The 24502-nt window shown below is 40.3% G+C and overlaps 1 protein-coding gene across 2 annotated transcripts in view; it reads left to right on the forward strand.

Annotated features, from left to right (window-relative positions):
* Positions 1-24502, forward strand: part of AKAP6 (A-kinase anchoring protein 6) — a 401935-nt gene that overhangs the window by 163687 nt on the left and 213746 nt on the right. For both annotated transcript variants that reach the window (XM_048854030.2, XM_048854032.2), the window contains exon 5: positions 11464-11586. In XM_048854030.2, the coding sequence (XP_048709987.2) occupies positions 11464-11586 (123 nt within the window). The remainder of the gene's footprint in view (positions 1-11463; positions 11587-24502) is intronic.

Here is a 24502-nt window from a genome sequence, read left to right on the forward strand (position 1 = left end):
CCACCTTGTGCTTTTCCCCAGACATCTGCCTTCTCCTTTTCCTGATTCCTCCCCCTTGCCATGCTTCTTTTCCCCTTATCACTTCCTGCTCTTACTTCCTGCCCCTGGTTCCTCCTATTACTTATTTTCCTTGTCCTGTAAATCCTTTTGTGATCTCCTGCTACTGAGTCTGCTCAGGTCCACCCATCCAGTATCTTCTTTTCATGGCCATGTTCCTAATATGCCCCATAAATAATAAAGAGCACAAACCAGAAATGCTTAATGAACAGGTCAGTGGTGGAAACAACAGGAATGGCACTCCCAGCCTGCTGCAAGTGATCCAGCATTTTGATCTAATGTGAAACTTAAACAAAAGTCAGATGTTTAAAAATGCTTTGAAATCCTTGAAGAAAAGCTGTTATATAGGTGCCAAGCATAACCTAACTAAATGATCGCACAATTACAGGTAGAAAAACAAATTTAAGATCAGGACCTGATAGATCAAGAACAAATAGTAATCTTCTCCTCATCTGGAATGAGACAATATAAGAAAAATGGTGCCCCAAAATAATGTCCCCTTTTTTTTTTAAACTAGGAAGCTATTTGACCTCTGGACTGTTTCTCCAGTCTCTATTGGACTAATTTTCCAAGGTGCTAAGCACCCACAGTTCCCTCTAGCAGTGGTGCTGGAACAGTTTTGGGAGTGGGGGTGCTCTTATTCCTGTCCGCACCTCTCACTGCCCCCTGGAGCTGGGGCCGGGAGCAGGGCCGTGGCTCCGGGCGTGGGGCGGGACAAACACGGACTGGGGTGAGGCGGCTGGGGCCACAGCTAGGTCCTGTGCGTGCGGCCGGCAGCTGAGCGGGATCCTGGGGCCGGCAGAGGAACCTGCGGAGCCCCAGCAGCTGGATGGGACCTTGGGCCAGCGGCCAGGACCCTGGGGCTGGCAGCAGAGCCCCCGGGGCTGCCGGCCAAGCAGGACCCGGGGCTCCAGCAGGGCTGGTGGCAGGGGCTCGGGGCCAGGGGCCGGAAAACCTGGGCGTGCTGCTGCACCCCCCTCACCTCTACTTCCCATGCCTATGCCCTCTAGCATCTGGCAGAGGCTTAATGGGGGTGGAGTGATTGTGGCATCCAAAAATCTGTCTCTTGGGACCCAGAGACTGACTAGACTATTTTCTCATTCCACCCATGCTCTTGTCCCACTGCCACAAGTCTCCCTATTTAGACCTTTATTTTACAAGGTGGTTGTGCACCAGTACAAGTGTAAGTAGAGACCTCATGTGGGTTTGGATAAATGTCAGCACTAACATAGACTTCCACACTGAGCGGAAGCAAGTCTCAAGCCTCTTAGGCACCTGCTCCTTTATTCTCAAGAGCTCAGTGGGAAGGAAGGAGTGGGGAGTGTGGAGAATAAGCATTCCTGAGGGGACAAGTTGAACAAGATTCTCAGTATACAGATATATTCTCCTCTCCTCAAACTTATTTCTGCTAGGAAGCAAGAGTAATTTGGCAGCAGTGCGGTCCTTAATACAGGGTCAGGTTCTGCGGTGCTGTCTATCCTACTCATCGTATTTACCTGTGTTTATACAGGTAACATTTTACATAAGTTTTTCTAATGGTTAATTAAATAAGAATGATCTTGGTTTAAGTACGTCTATGGAAGTTACCACTATGCTATATCCTGTATTGCCTATGATGGAGGTGAGACACAACAGCAATGCCGGGAATTGACCATGGACTGTCAATGGCAGAGGGTGTTTTCTAAAGCAAGATTAAGTGTGTTTTGTGCTCTATAGCCAAATGAAGGAGGATGTCCTTCTTGGCTGCTGAGATTCTCTAAATATGGAGGAGCAGCACTTTGAGAGATGACCCCGGCACTAGGGTTTGTGACCCTTGCCTGAAGAGGACCCCATTGGAGGACATCTCATTCAGGCTGTGTTTGTTTTTGTCTTTCACTTTTTATGATGAGGACTTGAGCTCCGATTTTTGCACTTTGTCTACTTTACTTTAGCTTTTTCATACAGATGGTGGGTGCTATGTGATGGCAGTAGATTTGCCTCCTTATATGACCTCCCTGAAACACAGGCTGAGAAGTATGTGTATTCTGATGACATCTTCAGGGCTGACACTGGAAAACAATTGCTATAGGATAGAAAGGGAATCTCAGCCAAAACATGGATACTTGGACCACCTGCTTCTAGCAGTGGAGACTAATTCTCAGTGAAACCAAGACAGTGACAACTACTTTCCATCTAAACAATCATCTTGCCAATCAACCAATCATGATCCATGTCCAAGGATGGCCATTGCCATTCCGACCAGTTGTCACATACTTGGGAGTAAAACTTGAGCATAGCCTGACACACTGGCTTCAGGAACACTGCAACACCTGAAAATGAAGATCTCTTCTCACACCACCTTGATATGAAAACTATCAGGAATCTCCATCCTGGGGAGCAGACCCTTCAGTCCTTTGTACGTCTGCATACGCCCTGGTATTTGCTTCAGCTGAATACTGCTCTATGGTCTGGGGCTGCAGCAGGCGCACTTAGCTTTTCAACATCGTATTATTAGTGGCTGTTTGCACTATACACCAGTGTCCAGTCTGTATTTGCTAGCATAAATAACTCCGCCAGACCTTCATGTGATACCCTTAAGTCTGCTTGCAGAGATATGGCAACCTATTACGTGTCTGGTTGATTGATGCCCCATTCTTAGACAGGGAACAACACACTGCACCAGCGTAAAAGTCTGATCATATTCAGGGGAGGAATCCATTCCTGTGGTCCAGGGGATGATACCCCAACTGATTTCTCAATGCTCCTTTGCTACAGCAGCTCACACACCTTTGGACAATACTGGCCCTTTACCTGTTGCTAGCTATACAGCAATCCTGTAGCTCTAGTAGCAACAATGGGAAATATTAAGAGAAATAGTCTAGTGTTCACAAGACCCATATTAGAAGCTTTACACTCTTGGATCCGACTCTTCTTGGCTGAACATACCCTGTAGGCATGATGCTTTCTAACAACTTCTAAAAGCTGCCTTTTAAAAAGTAACATGTACCTGAGTGTTACATACACTGTGCTATGAATGCCAAGTGTGAAGTAGGAAAGTAAATATTTTAATCACTCCATGCATTTATTTTAGCTTGGTTCCATTAAATTCCCAATTGGCAATATGAGTTATCATATCCTGAATTAAGTAGGATTGTTATGAAAAGAATAGAAGAATTCTGTTGAAGTTATGCTTGATCAGCATTATGTTCCTATGAGGTCAGTGGACTTATTGGCCATCACAAAGTTTGGAGGGCACTACAGACAAATTTTTTTCCTTAGTGGCATCTGGCTCCTTAGGGAGTTCTATAATCTGTACTGCTGATGATTGGACTGTTGCTTCTAAGTCTAGCTCCAATGAAACTGACGATGGCTGTTTGTGCAGTCTCCTCCTCCAGAGTGCCTGGATTCCTTTGACTTACTTTTCCCTATGAAGAAAGTGCACTTTTATCCTTTTGAAAATAAAGTCTAGTGGGCAGGACTGAGTCCCGCCTGAGACTCAAATGCAAGTCCTTTTGTGGTTAGACAAAGTGGTTTCTTAATGCCATTCTGTGATAGAAGTGCCCTTAGAGCCAGTTCATCCTTTTCTGAGGTCAGTCTTTTTTTTTTTGTAAATTGAGAGCAAACTTTACAACATTCTGTTTGCAATAAAATTGAACGTTCATTTTTTAGCACACAACCTCATAACCAATTCTTTTACAGTCAAAACTTCCTTTGTGTGCCCAAAAATAAAGGGGAGGAGGGGGAGATCTAGTATAGTGATTTCACTAGTACTGCTCTCTTGTGCTTCTATGCTGAGATGTGTGGTGTAAAGGGCAGGTTCTGTGTCTTTGTAAAACTGGTACGACAGTCCTCCTTAAAACTTGATAATTTTGTCTATAGGTAAATAGACATTTTTAGTACATGCTTAAATATCTGGGACCTACCTGGTTGGAACATCTTTTTTCAAACCTTGGTTGTAGTCGCTCCAAAGATTTTGTGCCTTTATAAAAGTTGTGTCCAAAAGTACTCTATTAAGTGTATGTGATGCAATACATAATAATTCAATGTGCATATTAAATGCAAATTAATAATTATAATAATAATAAATTGTTAAGCAATGTTAACATTGCATAGCTTAAAATTTCAAGAAGCAAGATGGTCAAATACTGCTTCCAGCTACACGTGCAACCCAAGTTAATTCTGCGTAGTTTCAAAGATCAGAATTTAGCCCAGGAACTGCATACATTAAAGTTTCCACATCAATGTTAACTTGCTACATTACATCCTGTATTATTTTATAGTATATGTTTTACAACATTACAAGTGTATCTCTGAAACATGCATAGCCAAATTCAGGTTCAAGAAGGCCAGTACCCTTCCTGGATATCCTGAACAGGAAAAAAACCCAGAAAGCAGATTAGTTTTTAGTGTGTCTCCAAAAGTTTTACTGCATTCTGCAATATCCTACAAATCCTAAGCATTCATTTTAAAAAAGTCATTCTTTTTCTAATGTAATGTTAAACGTACTGCCTGTTAGAAACCAGCTCAAACTAAAGCCCCAGATCAGCCTTCCTGGGCCCATTTTAGTTATGAACACCCATCTAGCAGAAACTAGGTTTACTGAAATTAAAGGTGCAGGAAAGATAGGAACTCGTCCCTTCCTCACTCTGTTTAATTTCCTGAAAGGTGGATTTCAAAGTCTAAGTGAGACCATGTAAATGCTTAAATTATTGAGTTTCAGACCAAAAAAGGAACAAATGGTGTAATATAACATTCAGATTTCACACTCGAAATTAAAAATGTGAAGCTTCCAGTAGCAAGCGTAGCTCAGATGACAGGGACATGTGTACGACTTTCTATCCCTGTTAAATACATAGATTGGGACAGGAGACTATTGCCTATCAGATATAAAGGCACTTTTGGGGGAAGGATTTTGCAGTCTTTCAGTCAGACATTTACTTTCACATGTGCCTTATCTGAGCTGCTGCCCCGATAAGCCAGGGGAAATGTATAGTGATATCACCAGGGACTAAGCTTTATTACAGCGATAGACATTTGTGATGTTATTGTGATGATCAAAATTTGGGGGGGCTGCTCTCAATTCCACAAACACTACAGGTTTCAGAGTAGCAGCCGTGTTAGTCTGTATTCGCAGAAAGAAAAGGAGTACTTGTGGCACCTTAGAGACTAACAAATTTATTTGAGCATAAGCTTTCGTGAGATCACGAAAGCTTATGCTCAGATAAATTTGTTAGTCTCTAAGGTGCCACAGGTACTCCTTTTCTTTTTACAAACACTACAGGCAGCTAGGGAGTGTTCCCTGGCCTGACTAGTTTTCCCTGTTGTACTATGTAAGCTGCAGGTAGCAGCAGCTAGAGCCTGCAGTACTGAGGTGCTCTGAGCAGCGCAAAACACTGCAGCAGAAAGCACAGCAGAGCCATCCCTCCCACCTCTGGAGCTAGTAGGAGCAGCCTCAGCCCATCCCCCACAATCCTGGAAGGGGGCATTAATGGAGGTCCAAGCCCAGGGCAGGCCTTCTCTAGGCTGGAGACATGGCAGGCAGCTTCTGGAGCCTGCAAGGAAGGAGGAATTGGGGGTCTGGTCAGCTGCTGGAGTCTGCCTGGCAGCAGTTAGAAGGGCTGCAAGAATCTGCCAAGGAGAGTCACGTGTTGGGGAGGGGGGTCAGGGAGCAGATGTACCTGGCATGGCTCTCAGCAGTGGTAGGGATTTGGGAAGCAGGTGCAAAGGGCATGAGAAAAGACTCTAAACAGTGGGAAAGAAGACAGGGGGAGGGAAAGGCAGGGCCTGCCTATTTCTCTGCACAATTCAAATGTCTGACTTGTTATTTTTACATACACTCTCTTGAGATAGGCAGGGGCATTAGAGGGCATTGAGAAAAGACCAGTTCTTAAAAAAGAAGTTTCAGGACTTTAGTCTAATCTCATGATTTGGGAGTTTTTGAACTGTTGGGGTTGGCAATACTGTTACTAGACTCTGCTAGAAGCCTACCAGATACCTTGAACACACTTAGATTTTTTTCAGTACTTACAACTCTCTTATTTTGAATCCTTATCCACCCAGATTAAATAGCTGTAGACCCTAGAGAAGACTATGTCCATGTCAAGTTTTAAATTTAAACAATTTGTCCTGTAGCTTTGTTTTTAAAAAGTGCAAATAAAACTTTGTGGGTTTTTTTACACAAAAGAAAAAATGTATGTTCCACAGTCGCACAACCTGTAACCAATAAGTGCACATTTCAGAAATGTATAAGTGCATTCAAACAGAAGGTCATAATGGAAAGTGCTTTGTATCCTTAGCTATGGAGGTTGCTACCAAATATCCACTATGTAGCATGTGACTTTTCCAAATATAGCATAGTAACAATATTACTAGGAGTCCAGTGTCTGGAATAAAATCAGTGCTGAGTTTACAAGGACAATACAGAGCAGTTACATCACAGAACTGATTCAGCTGGTCTCAAAGAGAGAGATCCATTTACACTGGAATTCCCTCCCATTCTCCTTTTTTCTCTCTCCTGGGGAGTTCTTGTTTTTATAGCAATTTTTTTGCTATAATGTGAGTAACTTTGGGATTTCCAGATTCCAAAACATTGTGATATATCGTATCATAGTTTAATTATAGGCATCATAGTGTCTGGATTAGATACATAGCTATTATAGGTCAGCCTTGCTCCACTGAAGCAATTGAAGCTGATTTACACCAGCTGAGGCTCTCTCTTTCTACCTTAAATTGTCTAAAAAAGCTGTGTAGACAAAGAAACAGGTAAACCACAAATACAAAAGAGAGAGAGAGAGGGTGGTAAAAATTATTAATGATAGGGATGTACAGCCATTTCTGTTAGATGTATGACATGAGAAAAAAAATGGCAAAATATTATTGTGTATATTTTGCTTTCCTATTTTATTTGTTTCATTGATCAGTCCTGAGTCTGGGTTCATGATTGCACACTAAATTCCATTCTTTTGCATGGTGTAATTAGTCCTGTATTTCATTTTCTGACTGTGTTGCATTACATTTTTTTTCTAGTGTTGCAGAGTACATTTTTTTATCAAGAGACAAATTTTTCTCCATATTAGAACTTCCTTTCATGGATTGAGAATTGGTTAAAAGACAGGGAACAAAGGATAGGAATAAATGGTAAATTTTCAGAATGGAGAGGGGTAATTAGTGGTGTTCCCCAAGGGTCAGTCCTAGGATCAATCCTATTCAGCCTATTCATAAATGATCTGGAGAAAGGGGTAAACAGTGAGGTGGCAAAGTTTGCAGATGATACTAAACTGCTCAAAATAGTTAAGATCAAAGCAGTCTATGAAGAACTTCAAAAAGATCTCACAAAACTAAGCGATTGGGCAACAAAATGGCAAATGAAATTTAATGTGGATAAATGTAAAGTAAAGCACATTGGAAAAAATAATCACGACTATACATACAATATGATGGGGGCTAATTTAGCTACAACTAATCAGGAAAAAGATCTTGGAGTCATCGTGAATAGTTCTCTGAAGACGTCCACACAGTGTGCTGCAGCAGCCAAAAAAGCAAACAGGATGTTAGGAATCATTAAAAAAGGGATAGAGAATAAGATGGAGAATATTTTATTGCCCTTATATAAATCCATGGTACGCCTACATCTTGAATACTGCATACAGATGTGGTCCCCTCATCTCAAAAAAGGTATACTGGCATTAGAAAAGGTTCAGAAAAGGGCAATTAAATGATAAGGGATTTGGAATGGGTCCCATATGAGGAGAGATTAAAAAGGCTAGGACTTTTCAGCTTGGAAAAGAGGAGACTAAGGGGGGATTTGATAGAGGTCTATAAAATCATGAGTGGTGTGGAGAAAGGAATAAGGAAAAGTTATTTACTTGTTCCAATAATATAAGAACTAGGGGCCACCAAATGAAATTAATGGGCAGCAGATATAAAACAAATAAAAGGGAGTTCTTCTTCACTCCAGCGCACAGTCAACCTGTGGAACTCCTTGCCTGAGGAGGTTGTGAAGGCTAGGACTATAACAGGGTTTAAAAGAGAACTGGACAAATTCATAGAGGTTAAGTTCATTAATGGCTATTAGCCAGGATGGACAAGGAATGGTGTCCCTAGCCTCTGTTTGTCAGAGGGTGGAGATAGATGACAAGAGAGAGATCACTTGATCATTACCTGTTGCATTGGCCACTGTCTGTAGACAGGATACTGGGCTGGATGGACCTTTGGTCTCACCTAGTATTGCCGTTCTTATGTTCCTAGACCCAATTTCGTCAAAAACATTTCTTAAAATATATATGTATTTTAGGAAATATCCAACACAAACTGCATGAAGATAGCCCCTTTTTTGTCTTTTACTGTACATCTTCAACATTCATTAGGTATTCATCATTCTAAATAGGATTTTTTGTTACTGCTAGCCAGTCAATAGACTGGTAATCACATCTTCAGTAAGGTCTAGGTTGTGACTTGGAGTGTCTCGCAGGGTAATCATTGAGCTGGTGCTAAGTTTATGCACCATCCTTTGCTCAAGGCTGTGCCTAAAAGTATGCTTTAGCCCTAAAGTAGCAATACCTATTGCTTATCAGATGGAATAAGCAAGACCCAAATGTGTGCCTCAGTGCTTAAAGTGATAAAGGAGCAGCATATTGTTTGAAAATACTGATTTTGGTTTTAAAGTTTGTATGTAGCCAGCCTTGGAATAATGCCAAAGGGAAGACCTGAAGAAGAGCTCTCCTCGAAACCTTGTCTCTCACCAACAGAAGGTGGTCTAATAAAATATTATCTCACCCACCTTGTCTCTCTGAAGAGAAGTAGAAGTTCAGCTTCAAGAGCAGGGTTGTAGTCTAGTCTTTAGCAATAGACCTGATCCAGTTGACTGTATTTGCATAGGTTTCAATTTCCAGTGGAGCTGCCTTCCAGGCAGACATGAGTCATGAGTCTGGCATTGGGATGATAAAGGTGTCTCTTTGTCCACTAGCATCAGGCTATTAAAATAAATAAGTTGGAGTCCTAGGCACTACTGTGAAAAAATTGTGAAAAACATTTTGATCATTAGTTTGTGACAAATAAAGTATGGATTATGGTGAATTTAGTTTGAGATAAACACGTGGAAAATATGAAAAAGAAATCTCCTATCTGATCTAGGCTTGCATGTATTGTCTTCATTTCCATTGTCATGTGTTTAACTATATGGGTTTTCCTTTTAATTTTACCAGAAGTCAAATGACAAGTCAAGTAAAATTGTGGTCTGAATTTAGTTGCGGGGCATCCAAATCTGCATTATGATGTTCCTTAGCACTTATTTGCAAAAATAGGCACATATTTGAATGTTCAGATGTAAGATTTAGAAATCCAATTTAGATGCTTACAATTCAGCAGTGGGTTCCCTCCTTAAGATTTTGTAGACTGACAATGCTCCATTAGGCCTCCAGATGGTGGTGTTTACCCAGACATTGAGATTCAGGAGCTGGACAGTGTTATCTATCCTCTGACAGTCATTTTCAGTGTCAGGCTTTTAGTTTTTTAAATTATTTTCAGTTTCTACAGATGTGTTCTTTGAATGGTTTCAATAAAATTTTATAGCCATCATTTGAAAAATAGTAGGATTATTGTGATTTGTGTTTTGTAGCAGAAAATATTTCTCTGACAGGGACGTAGCTTGGGTTAGAGCTCCCCATTCTGTCATCATGCCTCTCCTTTCCTTTAGCTCTCTTCTCAGTGCCCACCACCAACCTATTTATTTTTAGTGGAGATTTTAATGTCCATAATGTTGTTGGAATTTTTATCTTTTTTTAAACAAAAAGATTCTGGCTCCTCAGAGCTTTACATGATATTATCTATATATTTAGTAAGGCCCAAAACACCCTTCAAACATTTCCTACCCCACAACACAAATGATTCAGGTCATAAACCTGTTGTGGGTTGTCTCCCCTCATGTGGTAAATACAGGCATATTAAATGTGGCACATTTCGTAGCAGAGAGAAAAAGTATTTGACATCTAAAAGGCTAGTACTGGAGGGTTCCGAAATTCAATATGGAAAAATACAAACTGGAGCTGCCTTTTGTACTAGTGCGTATCGGCATTCCATGCTTGAAATCTTGAAATATTTTTTTAAAAATTCTGCTAAAACAGTACTTTGTTATGGGGGTGTAATATATTACTTTTTTAGTAAAATACATGAAACCTGTACAAGAGAGCACCTTTATTTTGTGTGTGTATGTATATATGTCTGCCTGTGTATGTATATATCAAATCACCTTGTTTCTGAGATAGCATCACTAGGATGTGGCAAGCAATCAGTAATATGGTTTGTAGTATTCTTCTCTGAGGCCCAGAGGGTAGAGCCCTGTTCGGTGGTAGTTCTGAAATTTTTTTGTTAAAATTTAAAACTTTTGGCAAATAAAAAAAATCTGTTTGGGGTTGAACTAATTGTTTTATTTGACCTGAAAGATTTTTTCCCAAGCATTTTTAAAGGATTAGAGGAGTGCCCCTCTCCCCCCACCCCCGATCACCTTTAACCCAGTGGTTAGGGCATTCACCTGGAACAGGCATTTTAACCCAGGCATTCACACAGGAGCGGGGAGACCTTGGTTCCAGTCCCCCGCTCCAATGAAATTGAATTATTTGTACAAAGGGGAACAAATGATAATGATACATTGGTTACCTCACAGAGCTGTTGAGGGCATAATTTAATTAATTTATGGGAGGTGCTCAGATGCCAGAGTTCTGAGTATCCTAAAAAAGCCTATGAATAAATAAAAATAAAACTAATACACCAGTGCTAGCATTATCTTAAGCAATTCTGGGATGGTCATATTAGATGAACATACTCTTAAAATCTCTCGTAAGTCAATGTAAACATCGTGGCCACGCTACCCTCTCAACCTTCCCTTGACTCACGTTGAACAGAAGACTCTGGTGGAATTATCTGCACTCAAAATGGGTCTTACAGCATCATCCAGTCATGTAAAGTCAGGGACATCATTTAATAGTGCCTTTCATAAAAGACCAGCAGTCCTTACATTAAATGCTGCACATTCTGCCTTGTATATCACTAGAAGGGATGCAGCTGCCACATCTAGCTGCCTGAATAAGGGCTTCCAACCCATCTTTTATCATAACCCAGGCCTCTCACACAAATCCCCCTCACTTTTAAAACCCCATTTTTTTTCCATCTCACCACAATCTAATGAATCTTTTACACTGGCCTGTCCCAAGAGACCATCTTAGATTATCCCAGAACACACTGAGCACAGTCTTGCTCCTCCTTTATTAGACCACCAACCAATTTTTATCATTCTTTGCATGGTTGTTGAGGACAAGATTTCACTATACAATGCTCTGTTGGTTTAAAAAAATAAAGAGCATGCTTTTTCCAGATTGTCATTGTACTAACAAATATGTTTTTCCTGTTCTTTCTTTTTTCTTATCTGGTAAGGGGTTTGTAAGCAAGCTGGATGAATTCATTCACTGGTTAAATGAAGCCATGGAAACGACAGAGAATTGGACTCCTCCTAAAGCAGAGACAGACAGCCTTAAACTGTACCTTGAGACACACTTGGTAGGACAAGATTACATTATGATTGCTATCAGTAATTGAAGTGTTCTGCTGTGCTTTTTGTTCGTAGATTATTTTTTCTAATTATTAGTCAACATATTTTAATGCCATATTTACAGTGTTGCAAATTGAAGTAGTATTCAAAATTCCAACAAATTCACTTTCTGAAAGAAAAACAAAATTTCCTGCATTCTTTAGCAACCATAGTGTAGCAAAAATCTCTCCTTGAAAATGAAATTAGAAAAAATTATATTGCAATTCAGAGATTATCCTCATATTGAAAGAAAAGGGAAATAATAAAAGATAAAAGTAAAATTATATTTCTCCTGGCCAGTATTAATGAAGCTCTAATTTATTTTTTCTGTCTGCCACATTTTTAATCATAGTACAGAATGATTTAAATAAAATATTTGAATTTATTATTTCAATCATTTTAGCGGATGTGCATTTTCTGTCATGTAACTCGCTATTCTTGCTGTTGTGCAAAAAGCCAAAACATTGTGTGGAAGTAGGAAACACTTGGCGAAATAAGATCTGAATATAGTACAGGCAAGAATTATAGATTGAGAGGCACTGGATAAGCCTCATCAGGTTTTTACTGAATACTTCTAACAGCTGCTGCTGGTTACAAGCAGGTGAAAACCAACTACAGTAGTTGAATTGTAGTAAAATATGAAAAGCAACCATGTTAGATGAAATGAGATTTTAGATGCTGAAAACCTTGTGCTTAGATTTTTCACACTATTATCAAACATATGGGGCAGAGACCATGTCTTCCTATCAGTTTGTATGGTGTAATGGAGTCCCATTCCTGATTCAGACCTTTGTTACTAACCCAATATAAATAATAATGAAAATGCCTCCTTAAAGGAAAAGTCTTGTGATTTAAGTGGCATAGCTCCCCAGGAAAAGTATTAAATACAATCTGTGTATGTGTGTTGCAGAACTAATTTTCAAGACCGTCTTCTTCTGCAGCCCAATTGGATAATGCAAAGTAGGAGCAAAAATAAATAAATAAGCTCCTCCATTTCAAAGAATTGGAAATCAGTGAGTTTCAATACCCTGATACAGTAAATTCTGTTGTTCGTTTATTTCTATTAATTTAATGGTCGGCCTGACCACCATTAAATTAAGCAGTTAAAAAAATGGAACTTACCCTGCCACAACTTTAAAACTCTCTGATCTCCAGCTTTCAAGCATAAATTGACATTTTTCATGCCCTTTATTGATGTTAATCATTTCCATCATAGTAGTGCCTAGAGGCATTGTGCTAGGCACTGTGCACGTAGGTAGTAAATAACTGTCCCTGCACCAAATAGTTTGTGATCCTGCCATGTATTTTACAAAAGTTCCCTTGGGCTAACATGAAGCCCCATAGACTTTGGCCCCATGCAAGTGCAGGGATCTGACCACGCACCCACCACACACTGCAGGATCGGCACCTAAAAGTCCTGGGTCATTTCAGTTTGTTCACTCCTACTCTACTCTATTAAACTCTCTGGAAGATGGCTTTCTCTGGGCTAGATGGACATAACTGCACTGTCCCAAGAGCAGGACAGAAACAAGGCTGTGACTTTCAGTATCTATTTCCCCCTCGCTCAATGGGGGAAGTCATCCGCACCAGCCCTCTTACTAGCACAGATTACTTGAAAGTCTGCCCCAGCTCCAGAGCATGGGCCAGTGCATTGTGGGAGTTGGAACCAAAATTACTCTCTCCCTATCCCTGCCTGTACATACGCTACCCACCACTGTGGGATGGGCAGGAGCAGCCTCATGGTGGCTGCTCTTCTCCTTCAGGATTCACCAATATGTATAGTCTGCATGGGAGAGTGGGCATCTTACACCCCCTCACTTCTCTGTGAAGGTGCACAGGAGAGATCACACCTGAGCCTTATACCTTTGTCTATCATTTCATTAGATTATTTTAAAGCCATTAAAAATCTATCACCAGAGTGTTCCTGATGCATAGAGTACTTTACACGTTTCGTGTGTGTGGGGGGGTCATTTACATGAAGTAAGAGTGGTCCCCCCCCACAATCCTTCCATGAAGTAGTAGAGTATATAATACGCTACAATTTCAGTCTGTGAATATACCTTGATGGCATGTATATTGTCAGTCTATGTAAGCAATTTGTTGGACAGCACGGAAAAGCAGTAGTGATCCTACAGCCTCATTTCTCCTGGGATTTAAAAAAACATATGCTATCATATTCCTTTCTTTGCAGTAGAAGATTGAATTATTAAAATAAGAGATATTTTTGTAATAGGAAGATAGAGTTATTCGTATTAATTAGAATGTCAGCTTTTCACTGGTATTGGTTTGACAGAAATTCCAATCTGTGTTTAAACAGATGTATATGAACTTCAATTCACATTCAGTTCAGTGTTAAAATTCCTCTTGATTTAGCATTTTAAATCAATGCTGATTAAGGGGTTGGAGGGAGGGGGGCGCTTACCTCCCTCAAAGTTTCTTGTTTTACAAGATAGGTTCTGCAAATTTGAATGCCATCAGCTTTTTTTGATGTCTTCTGAACAGAAGGCACTATGTACCTTGCAGGCTAACTCCTAAGCGAGGTTCCAGGTTCTTCAGCACTACCTCAGGGTTTCTGCACTGACATCCAGTTGTGAGTTGACTCTCTTTCAAATAAATTAATAAAATGAGTTTGCCTCTCTCCTATAGGTTTAATCTACACTAGCTATCTTTGTATTCACAATTATCAGTGGAAGCTGCAATATAAACATGACTCAGGCATCTTTACCACAATCCTACCAGATTGTGTATTATGGCGACAAAGTGGGCTAGTGGAGAAAAGGCTCTGCCTCAGATTATCATTGCTGCCTGTGGCCCTGCTCTGACTGAAACATATGGCCACAATTAGGGTTGCCAATTTTGGCAGGACGTATTCCTGGAGGTTTCATCTTTAATGAAAGATTAATTTTTAATTGCTGGAGACCCCAAGGCAATCCTAACCCTAGCCACAACAGGGAGCTGGATGTCAATAAAAGGGGATATTTTGTACTTGCCACTTAACTCCCCACTGCTGCCACATACAGGGAAGAAAATAAAAAGAATCTCAGATGAGGACAAGGTTTATTTGCTCCCTTTTTGTCTATTGGCTGAGGATGCTCTAGCAAAGATAGTACTGGTAACAGGTTTCAAGAGACCTCTCAAATTTTTTGTCATGTCACCTGGACCATCATTTCAGGACCTCAGCATGTGACTATTCAATATAAATTATTTGAATATTAAAGCTGAATTTTAACTCTCCTCCTGCTAAAATAAATAAAGTTAGCACCACTGAATGGAACACTCACATTTAGCTTTCTGGGGAAATGGAGAACCGTAACAATTTGTAAGGGATAAAAAACCTTTGATACATAAGCGACTAGACTGAATCCAAGCTAAAATGCTAGTGAACAAAAATCAGCCAGGTTTACGTGAAATTAACTATTAATTTCAGTCCAGTTCCTAGTGGGGGGAAAAGGTCCATATCTCAAGAAAAAAACATTAAAAATGTACACTTCTGCTCACATTCTCAGAGTGTACTGTATTGTATTGGCATGACGAATAACAGTTTTCATAAGAGTTGGTCTTTCAGGTAAAGGTTGAGACGAAGTGCTGGAATAAGGAATTTTGTGCTGTTGCTGTGTTCTGCAACTACAAGAGATATCTGTGCAGCCTTGTCAATCTAGCACCTTGTAGGAGCTCAGAATCCATTTCTAAAAATTCAAATGGTGAAAAAAATCAGCTCTGTGCCCACTCCTGTGACAACGCTCATTAAATTCATGCACACATAGATATAAAAGAATACCGGCAATAACTACCAAAAAGTGTATAGAACCACTTGGAGACACCAACCTAAAGTGCATATACTTTAAAGATACAAACATGATCTAGAACATGGATTCTCAACCTGGGCTTGTGACCACACATTTGGCTACATAGGAGGAGAGTTCTAGCTATATGAGCTAGTTGGAATGAATGTCCAAGTATGTAAAACACCAAAACCCACTTTTCTGGGTATGGACCTAGACACATTGGCAAGGTATTTGTCAAAAAGTAGTCATTCTCTGAAGGGACATAAAAAAAGACTAGTTTCATAGCTTTCTCACTGACAATTCAGAGGCTCTAAGATATCCTCAATTCTAGGAAAATGGGTGATGGCAGTAGTGATAGCATCCAAATACACAATTATCAGATATTGGGAAGGATGGAAAATACCTTCATAAGCCCAACAGACGAAAAAGATGACCAACACTATAGAAATTGCAAAGCAAATCAGAAAAAAATTATGTAAAAATCTGGATACTTTCTTAGAGAGTGATTCACATGAGAGTAATATGATGCTTATGGTACACTGTTGCCAACATCATTTTTCCTGTCTCTTTCTCTCTGTCCTTTTCCTGTTCCTTCTTTTCCCCTCTGTTTTATAGTTTTCCTTCTAATTATTTTATTTAAATGCTGTCCTATTTTGTGGCTCCTGATTCCTGTTCCCCACGCAGCTGAAGACTACCTACTGCTTGAGGTGGAGGCATCAACAGGTGACTCCATGGGGCTGGGTAACACATGCTCTTGCAGCTCAGTTGGATGCTAATGGGGCAAAGGATTGAAGCTTGGTTCTGTGACCTACTGCCTGAGCCTGTAGTCTTGTACATGTGAGCTGTTCTTTTTGGCCAGCAGCTTTAGGGGCCACTGAGGGAACCAGATCACATGGAGAGTGATTTTTTCAAGGAGCCAGCTACTGCTTTATCCAAAACCATAGGAACACATTTACAGTGGGGAAGAAATACAGATATGGAATCATGCTTTAACCTTCTCTCCAATTCACTGGCTTGAGGCTTCCAAGCAGGGACAACCCCCCAGGTTGGAAAACTGCTTTAGACCTTTAAGTAGTAGATTTAGAAACTTACCATTTAGGACATGAAACCATGCAACTGGTGTGGAATAAGATAATATTTCACTCAGAAATAAAGTTGATGAGTTAGATAATACAGCTCATATAATAAAACCTTGAAGATTGCTGCATTTATTGAGCACATAGAAAGACCTTACCAAGAAAGAACCTTTGAAAAATGGTTTCTGATTTGCTTTACCTTTCATAACTCTTCTGTTTCAGGTTTCAGAGTAGCAGCCGTGTTAGTCTGTATTCGCAAAAAGAAAAGGAGTACTTGTTGCACCTTAGAGTCTAACAAATTTATCTGAGCATAAGCTTTCGTGAGCTACAGCTCACTTCATCGGTTGCATCCGATGAAGTGAGCTGTAGCTCACGAAAGCTTATGCTCAGATAAATTTGTTAGTCTCTAAGGTGCCACAAGTACTCCTTTTCTTCTGTTGCAGTTATGCTGATTTCTGCCCATTGGCTCCCTGATCAAAATCAGCTTCTAAACAGACTTCATGCACAGGTTTTGGTGGTTTGCAAATCAGTTTTAATCAAAAATAGCATCCTGAAGGCAGCTCATGAAATGAAAGCATCTATCTAGATTATACTACCTCGCTTCTTAAACCAAATGAATTTCTTACCAGCTCAACAAATAAGAATTCAAACTGATGTTCTTTACCCTGCCCATTTAAGAGGTTGCTGAAATGGATACGTTATCACTTTTATTCCTCAGAGGAAACCATTGCTTTTATTAGAGCACAGAAAAAAGTAAGTGAGGATATGAGAGTGACTATTGAGAAGGACTCAGACAAAATGTATTTTTAAAGTGTGAAATTCACTGGGGCTTTTTTTTTCTTCATATTGTAATATTTACTTTTACTGTTTGTTACTAGCATGACTTTGCTTTATTTGATTTGCTTGTGCCAGCTTCCTAATTATAGGGCTTCCTTTGATGTGCTCTTGGATCTTTAGTCCACTGGTGGTTCTGTGTCCTGTATCAAACTTAGCACGAGATAACCTGTGAGGGACTTTATAATGAAAATCCACAAAGAGTGCAGCATCACCTTGTTTAAATTAATTTGTTGCAATGCTTTTTAACTTTAAGAAGAATATGTGTTCCGGGTTATCAGTGAAAAGATCCAATGTACATCTTTAGTGACAGATCTCTTCTACTGAATATTTATTTTTCTACTCTTCTTCTATATGTCCCCCCTTCTCTTGAGATGTTTGTTCATCTCATACCTCCTAAAGGGATTGGTCCAATTATCTGACAATTTCTGTAACTTATAATATGTATATTTCTAACTACTTAACATATTCAGACTTTCTTATTCTTATGTCAAGAATTACTGGAATTGTTCTCTTTCTTTTTAAGATTTTATTTTATATAGATAGATATGAATGATAATTTGTTACAATAATAAAAGTGTACTAAAATTTAAGGAAGAATAGCGAGCTAATTAAAGTAATTATAATTAAGGCAATGGCTGATCTCAAAGCTTTCCCTTATCATATTAGGAAATTATCTATCAAAACATAGATAATATTCAGGTGCCAACATTTAGATTGTCATATTTTAAGTGTTATGTATTTTGTTGAAGGAGACTAGCAAACATTTACCTTCAGTTGTGTAGAGTAGCCTGAGTCATTTTCTTTTGTGTTTTGATAGTCATTGTTGCAATATGGAATATTGGATGGTGATTAGAGCAGGGGACTAAAAGTGTGGACTCCAAGATTCTGTTTCTGTATCCATCTCCGATTCATTTTGTAACTTTGGACAAATCGCTTAGGTCAATATTTTCAAACTTGGTGCCTAAAAGTAGACTCCTGAATCCATATTTGTATCCACCTAAATCAGAAACATGATTTTTAGAGCAGCTTCAACTCCCTCTGACTTTAATAGGAGTTATGCGTGTGCAGCACCTCTGAATACCAGGCCACTTATTAGGTGCTTAAATGTGGATTTAGGTGCATAACTTTAGGCACTGAAGGTGTGACATTGTGGCCTTAATCTCTCCATGTCTCAGTTTACCTATCTTTGTGTGGCCAAATTTATATTCTTATAAATATAACTGAGTTCAAAAAAGAACTAGATAAGTTCATGGAGGATAGGTCCACCAATGGCTGTCAGCCAAGATGGTCAGGGACACAACCCCATACTTTGGGTGTCCCTAATCCTCCAACTGCCAGAAGCTGGGATTGGACAACAAGGGATAAATCACATAATTGCCCTGTTCTCTTCATTCCCTTTGAAGCATCTGGCACTGGCTGATGTCGGAGGACAGGATACTAGGCTGGATGCACCATTGGTCTGATCTAGTATGGCTGTTCTTGTGTTCTTAAGTTTTTCTAATACTTGGTTGCCTCACAGAGATTTATGAAGCTTAATTTATGTGTATGAGACACTTTGAGATCCTCAGGTGAAAGGTGGCATAGAAATGCAAAGTGTTTTTATTATTAAGACTAAGGTTGTTTAGTCCATTTATATGCATGGCTGGCCTTTAGGGGTGGGTAGGCTGGGCAATGGCCCAGGGCTTCCATTCTAAGGGGGGCGCCTCTGGAGCCCCTCTGCCCACTGCTGCTCTGTCCCTCCACCCCAGCCCTGTACCCAGTTTCCACTGAGCTGGGGTTCAGGGACAGGGTTCAGGAGTGGAAACTGCCGGCAGCAACTGCTGCTGTCTGAACAAGCCTTCAGATTAGCGAGTGCTGCTCTGCGAGCTGTTTCTCACACTCCCCCAACACGCACTGTCTCTCTCACTCCCCCAATATACACATTCTCCCCACAACTTAAAATTCATATGAAAATAAATGCAGTTCCAAGTATGATATTAATAGCAATGATGGAGTCAAGTGTTAGTGAGTCACACACATGATTGTGATCAGTAAACATAAATGAAAAAATAATTAGAAAAATAAATTATCGTTCTTAATAAAAGAGGAAAAAAACCTTAATCATGTGTGTTAAAATTAAGTAAATACATTTGTAATGGCGTGAAAAACAATGGACTAAAATAGAGTAGATAATGGCAGATAGAGTAGATAATGGTTTGCTGTTCCCGGCCAATGGGAGTTGCAGAAAGCGGCACAGGCCAGGCCACCGCTTCCCGCAGCTCCCATTAACCAGGAACGGTGAACCATGGTCACTGGGAGCTGCAAGCGGCCGTACCTGCGGACGCTCAGGTAAACAAAGCTTCTCGCGGCCTGCCAGGGGCTTACCCTGAACAAGCCGCGAACCAAATTTGGGAACCCCTGCCATTAGTAACCTAATAGTTTTCACAGTAATTAGGTATTGGATTGCGATAAACCCTTATGATGTGAAAGAATAGGAAGCATAAAAAGATCCTCCCTGCACCCCATTGTATAGCTTACACAAGGGGATTTTACAGATCCATAGTTGAAATTGAGTTTATTATACTTATAGAAGGGATTCAACCTCTGTTATGAATTAAAATACAGTGTATCCTCCCCAAAATTAGAGCACTTACTTTTTGAGTATAGAGTTAATTTTCTGAGAATTTACAAGTAAACCTGTTAGTTCATTTTTATTAAATTACTGTGTATACTCGTTCATTAGACCATTCATTTATGAGCCGACCCCCCAAGATGGATAGGTAAAAATAGCAAAAAACTGTGTATGACCCTTTCACAAGCCGACCCTATGTTTCAGGGCAAACTTTGGCTCCCAGCTGGTCAGGGTAAGCTGCTAGCGGGCCTGGATGTTTTGTTTACCTGGAGCGTTCACAGGCATGGAGTCCCTCAGCTCACAGTGGCCGCAGTTTGCTGTTCCCAGCCAATGGGAGCTGCAGGAAGCGGCGCAGGCCCAGGGATGTGCTGCTCCAGGTAAACAAAATGACAATGTATTAGATATTCAATTCAATAATTCCATAGAGCTTAAAATAATCAAATTTTGGTGTAGACCCATTGATAAGCCAACCCCCACTGTTTGATGCTTCACTTTTTACCAAAAAAAATTCAACTTATGAATGAGCATATACGGTAATGAAAAATGGACCCTTTAAGAATTTGGAATTGGGTAGCATGCATTTTTGTCCTAATGAATTGTCACAAAAGAATAATATTACTAGCATTTAAAAATAAATTGTATAAAAGCTCACACACCAGTTTGTCCACACCAGCAATTTTTTTTTCTTCTCTGTAGAAGAAAGTTTAGATGTGCTCTCCATGCCTCATAAAAATCTTCCTCCTTTTTCAAAAGCCACCTGTATTGTCAGAGACTGGAGTTTTGACAATATAGATCTCTAGAGAGACAGAGGAAGGATTGTCCTTTGTCCAAAATAAAGTACATTTTCTGACCATATAAAGGCCAATATTCATATTCTTTCTTACTGAGAGAGACTGCTCAGGAGTTTTAGATGGGTTACAAATAGCCCTGGAAGAGCACTAAAGCAATTAGATAGTACAGGGTTAAAAGGGCATTACATTAATCTACGGACAGTTCCACCAGCTTCCAGTTGGTGATTTGCTCCATGCCTTTTGGGCTGGATTGAGTGACAAGCTGAAATGACATATGTAATGATTATCTCTAAAATTGCAATTAAATAACATCAGGTCTACAACAAAGCACAATGCATGTGTATATTTAACAAAATTTTAATCACCAACCTATCTGCCTTTTAGGATCTATTGTTCATGGTAGAAATATTATTCTACTTGTTCTATAGCCCTGAAGTGATAGAACGTGGTTTTCCACAATGTACCCACACAAAAGAAGTTCACATGTATGCAGCAAAGGACTTCAAGCATATGCAAGTGAATTGCCAAAAGTGTAGTTTTTTTCCAGAGGCACCAGGCTATTTCTACTGGCCTGAATGGGAACCAAGAATATTTGCGGACATGCTCACACTGAGCACTAACCAGCAGGCAGCAATAATGGAAGATCTAAACCTTTATGATCAGGTCTAGATTTCAAGCCAGGTGGAAATTATTCATTATATATTTTAAAATTAATACTTGAATTTGAAATGTATTATGCCATTGTCTCAGTTTTGACTCCCAGTCTGAGGCTAATGGAAGCAGTGGCATTTAAATTTGTAACAAAGACAAAACTAAACATATAAGACCAAATGAAAGTCAGATGTACTAAAGACATGAGAATAAAATGGGGCGGGGAAACAGTGGAAAACAGAATGAGCATAATCCAGAGAAATGTCTTTAGATAATCACAGAAGTTCATTAATTTTCATAAGAGAATGAGCCCAAGGCTGCAAAACTGAACAGTCATGTTTTCGTGCTGGACAACCAAATCTGAAATCTTAAGTGGTCTGGTATCAGAATTCCACCCTCTTTCCCCTGTCACTCCCATCAATAACATGAGTACCTTCCTTAGCTGTAAAAAGTGAAGTTTTGTTCACGGAATGGGCTGTATTTTACCTCTAAGAAAATTGTGTGAGACTACAATGATATCTTAATGATTTTGATGTTAATTAATCATCCATTTGCAACCTGTCTTCTATTTTTGAAAAAAAAAATCTTCCTTAAAAATTGTCATTTTCAGGGAAATGCAGATTAGAGGAGTATTAAACATGTGTACACTTTGAAAACAAGCTGTAATACAAATGCCCCTGGCTAATCTGCTGCTTTTTTGGTTTGGTTGTTTTGTTTTGGGGTTTTGGGGGGGAGGGGGGGTGTTGTTTTTTATTATGGTGGGCGTTTGTTTTTTGAATACATTTTTATATTTTGCTAAAGGTGCTAAAGCCTCCAAAACCTTAACACAGTAGAAACATCGTAAATAACTTCACCATTTTCATTGCTCCTGGCGGCATGTTTAGATTTTTTTCTCTCTGATATACTATACTATCTTCAGAATGATGGTGCTCAGGAGTTAGAGCAGTATAGTGGAGTATTATCTCTCCCCTCGGGAGAATTCACTTTAAATCATTTAACCTGCTGATAATTTGGCTTTTCTGAACTTATTGCCCTGATTGGGAAAGATCATTTTATATGTCCATAAACGTGTCATTTTATGCAGAAGATAATCCACAGAGTATACTAATCAGTTATATAAACTACAAATCTAGGATTCTAAATAATGCCGTCAACCGTGCGGGACTTAACTGTGGAAAAAGTAAAGTAAAAGAAATAAATCCTCACTGAAACAACAGGGGGATGCATATGTAGTGGTGTTTGTGTCTATTGCATACCATATGAAACCCAACTACTACGTGCCACAAGGGGCCACAACAGTGGTTCCCTTAACCCACCCAGCAATATTGTTAATCTATCCAACTATACTCTTACCCAGCAGAAGAATCTGTCCTATCTCAGGGCCTCTCCTGCCTCTCCCCCACCACAAACATGATACAGTTCTGTGGTGACCTAGAATCCTATTTTCGACGGCTCCAACTCAAGGAATATATCCAACACACCTCTGAACAACATACTAGTCCACAGAGACCTTTCTACGAACACTACAAAAAGAAGGATTCTGGGTGGACTCCTCCTGAAAGTCGAAACAACAGATTGGACTTCTACATAGAGTGCTTCCGCCGACGTGCACGGGCTGAAATTGTGGAAAAGCAGCATCACTTGCCCCATAATCTCAGCCATGCAGAACACAATGCCATCCACAGCCTCAGAAACAACTCTGACATCATCATCAAAAAGGCTGACAAAGGAGGTGCTGTTGTCATCATGAATAGGTGGGAATATGAACAAGAGGCTGCTAGGCAGCTCTCCAACACCATTTCTACAAGCCATTACCCTTTGCTCCCACTGAGGGTTACCAAAAGAAACTAAATCATTTGCTCAAGAAACTCCCTGAAAAAGCACAAGAACAAATCCGCACAGTCACACCCCTGGAACCCCGACCTGGGGTATTCTATCTGCTACCCAAGATCCATAAACCTGGAAATCCTGGATGCCCCATCATCTCAGGCATTGGCACCCTGAGAGCAGGATTGTCTGGCTAGGTAGACTCCCTCCTCAGGTTACCAGCACTCCCAGCTATCTTCGAGACACCACTGACTTCCTGAGGAAACTACAATCCATCCGTGATCTTCCTGAAAACACCATCCTGGCCACTATGGATGTAGAAGCACTCTACACCAACATTCCACACAAACATGGACTACAAGCCATCAGGAACAGTATCCCCGATAATGTCACGGAAAACCTGGTGGCTGAACTTTGTGACTTTGTCCTCACCCATAACTATTTCACATTTGGGGACAATGTATACCTTCAAATCAGTGGCAATGCTATGGGTACCCGCATGGCCCCACAATATGCCAACATTTTTATGGCTGACTTAGAACAATGCTTCCTCAGCTCTCGTCCCCTAACGCCCCTACTCTACTTGCACTATATTGATGACATCTTCATCATCTGGACATCTTCATCATCAAAGAAGCCCTTGAGGAATTCCCTCATGATTTCAACAATTTCCATCCCACCATCAACCTCAGCCTGGACCAGTCCACACAAGAGATCCACTTCCTGGACACTACGGTGCTAATAAGCGATGGTCACATAACCACCACCCTATACCGGAAACCTACTGACCGCTATGCCTACCTACATGCCTCCAGCTTTCACCCAGATCACACCACACGATCCATTGTCTACAGCCAAGCTCTACGATACAACCGCATTTGCTCCAACCCCTCAGACAGAGACAAACACCTACAAGATCTCTATTAACCATTCTTACAACTACAATACCCACCTGCTGAAGTGAAGAATCAGATTGACAGAGCCAGAAGAGTACCCAGAAGTCACCTACTACAGGACAGGCCCAACAAAGAAAATAACAGAATGCCACTAGTCATCACCTTCAGCCCCCAACTAAAACCTCTCCAACGCATCATCAAGGATCTACAATCTATCCTGAAGAACGACCATCACTCTCACAGATCTTGGGAGACAGGCCAGTCCTTGCTTACAGACAGCCCCCCAACCTGAAGCACATACTCACCAGCAACCACACCCCACACAACAGAACCACTAACCCAGGAACCTATCCTTGCAACAAAGCCCGTTGCCAATTGTGTCCACATATCTATTCCATCATCATAGGGCCT

The sequence above is a fragment of the Caretta caretta genome, chromosome 6 (assembly GCF_965140235.1).
Source record: "Caretta caretta isolate rCarCar2 chromosome 6, rCarCar1.hap1, whole genome shotgun sequence".
NCBI lineage: Eukaryota > Metazoa > Chordata > Testudines > Cheloniidae > Caretta > Caretta caretta.